At 46.6% G+C, this 4,846-nt stretch overlaps 1 protein-coding gene across 1 annotated transcript in view; it reads right to left on the bottom strand.

Moving 5' to 3' along the window:
* The window catches only part of Capn8 (calpain 8), a 73,067-nt gene extending 68,472 nt beyond the window's left edge, over positions 1–4,595 (bottom strand). Inside the window, 1 exon segment of the mRNA XM_050142813.1 lies at positions 4,331–4,595. Coding sequence (XP_049998770.1) covers positions 4,331–4,567 — 237 coding nt within the window. The 5' untranslated portion in view covers positions 4,568–4,595.
* Positions 4,596–4,846: the final 251 nt, after the last annotated feature.

Below are 4,846 nucleotides of genomic sequence, written 5' to 3'. Positions count from 1 at the left end.
CCCATACACATCACACACACTATACACACGTACTACACACCCATATACACACACATCACACACACTATACACATATACCACACATATATATCACACAAACTCATATACACACAAGCCACACATATACACACCACACACACACTATACACACACACTGTCACATACACACCACAAACATACACACACATATACACCACACATACCACACATATACATATCACACACACCACACATATACACACCACACGCACTATACACACCACACACACTTTATACACCACACACACCACAAACATACACACACACTATAGTAAATGTAAAAGCAGTAGCTCTAACCTTCTCTGAGATACTGAAGAGACCATTATTTCCTGACAACTAAAAGGTGGAGGAATTTGAAAAACTAATTAAAAAATGACAGATTGGAAAATCTTTTCATTTAAATTTTGCCTTTAAAAGGCAGTGACTTCAAGACAGTAGGGAAGAAAGCATTGAATGGGGTTTGAAAGGCTCTCTTTCCTTAAGTAAGTTTTTGAACCTATCCATCCCTGCTACTGTTCTTCTGCTAAATGGACATAGTGCCCAGCTGCCCCGAAGCTGGCATCTCTGCCCCAGAGAGTCTTGCAGCAGGGTTGTGGGTTGTGCAGAAACTCCACTGGTCAACGTGCAGAGGCTCCATGAACTGCAGCGCTCATCTCCCAATGGGACAGCTCTATCATTCAAACCCATTCCTTCAGCTGCTACCTACAGATGGCACTGATGCTTCAAGGTGACCCCCTGCCCTTTCTGCTCAGTTCCCTGTCACACTATCCATGTGACAGAAGCAAAAGACACCCATATCCAATAAGTGTGCGAAGCTTTGCTACAATTTTAGGTTAGGGTTCAGGAAGAGAGAATGTTGGCAGAGGCTCCAGTTTAAAATGCTGCCTGTTGGTAAGGAGGTAGAATTTTCATTTTAATATTTGTTATTCACTAATTATAATGCAAAATGTCCCCCACCCTCCCAAAATAGCCATGATTGATGTATTACATGGATCCTTCAAGGGTCATATAAAGTCCTCATTCACAACTCACAGGGAGATAAGACCCCTGCAGGACACAAGAACTTACTGTGTGCCCTCTCCCCCACTAAACCTCAAAGCAGAGATAGAAGAGACGGGCAGCTGGAGACCCTGCAGAAGAAAGGCAGCCCCCGTCTGCCTACATCTTTGGACTGCTATATTTTTTCTTCTTTAGCACCAGTCACGTGTGTTCAGGATGATGCTTCCCGGCCATCAAGAGATGGCCCCAAGCATTCCTTAACACAAACTACCCAAGCCTTCCACCAGCCCTGGAAAGACAAAAAGACAGGAAACCGTGATGTGGGAGTGTCATATATCAATCTGTTGATTTCATTGGTTAAGTTATAATAAACCAACTGCTTGGCCTCATAGCTTAGAACATAGATGGGAGGAGTAAACAGAATAGAATTCTGGGCAGAAGAGGAAGTGAGGTCAGACTCTGCTCTGCTCCCAGAGAGACCGGACAGCTCTGCTCTCTGGAGCAGAGACACCATGATGGACGGAGGCTAGAATCTTCCCGGTAAGCGCACCTTGGGGTGCTTACACACATCATTAGAAATGGGCTAGTCCAGGTGCGAGAATTAGCCTGTAAGGGTGAGAGTTCATGGGCCAAGCAGTTCTCAAATGAATACAGTTTGTGGGTTGTTATTTTGGACATGAGCTAGCCAGAGGCTGGGGTGTTGGGGACGCAGCCCCGCCGCTAATATTTCAACAAAACCGTAGTCCTTATTTCCTGTAAGGAACTCAGGATAGGAAGTGCTGTAAAAGCCCACACCCTCTCAGAAGTGATGGCTTCTCGGAAAGAGTCCTCTCCAGGACACTGTCACTGGAAGACTTGGCATTTGAAGGGCTCTGAATTGTCCTGTCAAGAAGCCCCATGATGCCCTTTCCCTCACTCCATCACCACATCCCACAGCTCAGCACTTCTGACCTTCCACCATCTGGTCCACGATGTTTCTGGCTTCGCCTGTTTCCCACCATGTTTTATCTGTTCTAACGACCGTGGAGTGTGCACAGCCTTCTCTGGACACTCTTTCTTGCATGCTCATCCACAGCCCAGTGCCTTGGCTCACACCCAAGCCTTCTCCTTGATCTCACCTATGACCTCTCTCTCCACCAATCCCAGCTTAATCGTCTTTCACAATTTTCCTGTCCAATCCCACAGTCAAGCATCACTGTTTCCACCCCAGCTCCCATCCATGTTGTTCACTGAAATTTTCTCTCCGGCCAGTCTGTCTTGTAATGCTATCTAGAGATAACTCGCTCCCTAAGCATTTATGTATTCTTTCATCCAGATTGCCTCATAACCCAAGGAGGTGGGTAGTACTATTATTCTCACTTCATGCATAAGGAAACGGGGTCTCAGAGAGGTTAGTAGCTTACCCGCAGTCACTTCGCTACTGAGTGATAGACAAGGGACCAGAACCTGACACCCAAGCCCATGTTCTTCTCTACTCCAGTGTCTCCCAGTTGTTTGCCTATTTTCTGACCCCTCCCCTTAACTAGTGAAAGCTCTTCGAGGTACCTACCAGCCCAGGACAAGTGTACAGCAAACCATGACTGAACTGGAAACTCCAAAGCCACGAATCTAAGAGGTAGCAGCTGGAGAAAGAACGGAAGCTCCAAATAGAGCCTTCTACCATCTATTAACCTTCCAACAATCCAGCCCCTCCATATGCCTCTCAACTGGGGTCCTTATTATCAGCCTGGCATGGCTTCACTCCTGACTTTATATTTCTCCTTCAGATCAATAAACGGCTTAATTGCCAGGGGCGGGGGACACTCCAGACAGAAAAGAATCTTGAACAGGCTGCACTAAGTCTGTTCACGCTGGGCACTATGCGCTTCACAGGGGCGTGGGATAGACACTGAGCCCAGATGGTGAGGCAAGGAGCTAAGAGCACCGGAGACCAGCGTGAGCAGCCGCTGTCTCTGTGGGTGGGCTGCTGCTCTTACCCCACATAAACAGAAAAGCCCTAGGAGATTTCGCCCTTCCAACAGCAAGTTCTTCCTGAGAACCCAGGTCTGATCTTACAGCCTTCATCTAGACAAATGTCTTCCATTCCTTGGGACAAGAGCCTAGGTGGGTCTTCTAATTACAAGCTTAAGAATAGCAGAAACAAAACAATCATAGCCCTCCTGGTTGTATATCCAAAAGAACCAGAACTAAGATAGGGACATCTGAACATCCACATTTTTTGTAGCATTAATCCCAATTGCTATGATAGGGAATCAGCCAAGCTACTCATGCCCAGATGGATGAGTAAAAAATATTGTATATTTATGCAGGGAAAGTATATGTGTGTGTGTGTGCAATGGAGTATCATTCATAGAGAAGATGAAAATCATGTCATTTGTAGAAAAAAAATGAACAGAAGCAAAAAAGTCATCATTTTAAGTGAAATGAGCCCAACTCACAAAGAAATGTGACCTATTGCTCATTGTATGTGGAACTGGGGAAGTGGAGAAGTAGAAAGATGGCTGTCAGGATGTGGACGAGGAAATAAAACACCTTCATTTTTGTAGAATTGCTAGGTTTAAAAAAAAATTGGCAGTTTCCAAACTAAATAGAGTTATTCTCAAAAGTAGCAAGTCAAAAACAAACAAACAAACAAACAAACAAAGCAAACAGAACCATTGAGAAATAGGCAAAGGGCTTGAACGGGATCTCTCTAAAGCATACACCAATGACGTATAAGGGCAGAGATGAGAAGATACAGCCTCCGTAATCATCAGGGGAATGCAAATGAAGACCACACCCACTCGTCCTCTCTAATCTCCAGCCCTCATGGAGCCTTCCATGACCCTCAGTAACCCTGTGTCTCTCAGCAGTGATGCTCTCACAGTTGCCCACAACTGACTGTATCTACCCTTGGCTTGTTCCCCTGTGTGCTGGCCTGGGGGCACTATGAAATCCTAAATACCATGTGTTCTGTGCCTCTTACACACAGGGCAATTACCCTCCAAGATGAACTTCTAGTTCCCAAACAAGACTGGCACATAATGGTTCCCACAGTGCCATTTTAATGGCAGAAAAACTGAAGCTCGGAGAGATTAAACCTCCTGCCCAAGGCCACATCAGCAGAGCTGCTGTAGAGATCTACCTTGTCCGGCCCCAAACCTGTGTATGTTCTTCCTTAGAAATAATTTTAGAAAAGCAAGGCGGAATCAAACTATGGGATCTGAAAATGAAATCTACCACCATCACTTACTTCAGCTCTTGGCCAGATGTGACAGCCCTCCACCCTGCGTGACAGTCAACTGTGCCTTACCGTGGGTCGCTTCCATACGATGCCTTGAGTTTGGGGGGAGCCGGGCCCGAGATCCCTGTAGCCCAAAGCTGATGGACATGCTGGAAACTCTGGATCTTTAAATAGGATCCCTGAGTTCAAGCATTGTTTTCTCAGGGTCTCAAAGTCTTGGCCTAAATACTTCACAGCATTCTGGTTAGAGCCAAGCCCCTTAGCAGCTGCACGTTGCTTGGATACTCCAGCTGCCAGGGCTGCCATGGCCTGGCTGTGAGCTCTGTGGGATGCACAGGAAAGCAGGGCTTCTGTGTCCTCTCAGACACCTGCCCTATGGGGCTGCTCCCTATAAGGCGGCAGGCAGGGAGGTGGAGCGTGTTAGCTTTTCACCTGAGGCCCTGCTCCAAAGACACATGAGTCATAGACAGGATCAAATATGTATTCAAGGTGCAGGTAAATCTGCCCCGCCTTCTCCTGCTGTTCACAAACGATTCAGAAGTCACCAGAAGCTGGATAGGGCAGGGTCTGGGTCCTTCCCCAGAG

The sequence above is a fragment of the Alexandromys fortis genome, unplaced genomic scaffold, assembly GCF_014885135.2.
Source record: "Alexandromys fortis isolate MF-2015 unplaced genomic scaffold, M_Fortis_MF-2015_v1.1 scaffold_51, whole genome shotgun sequence".
Taxonomy (NCBI): Eukaryota; Metazoa; Chordata; class Mammalia; order Rodentia; family Cricetidae; genus Alexandromys; species Alexandromys fortis.
This window is presented reverse-complemented; position numbering and strand designations above follow the sequence as displayed.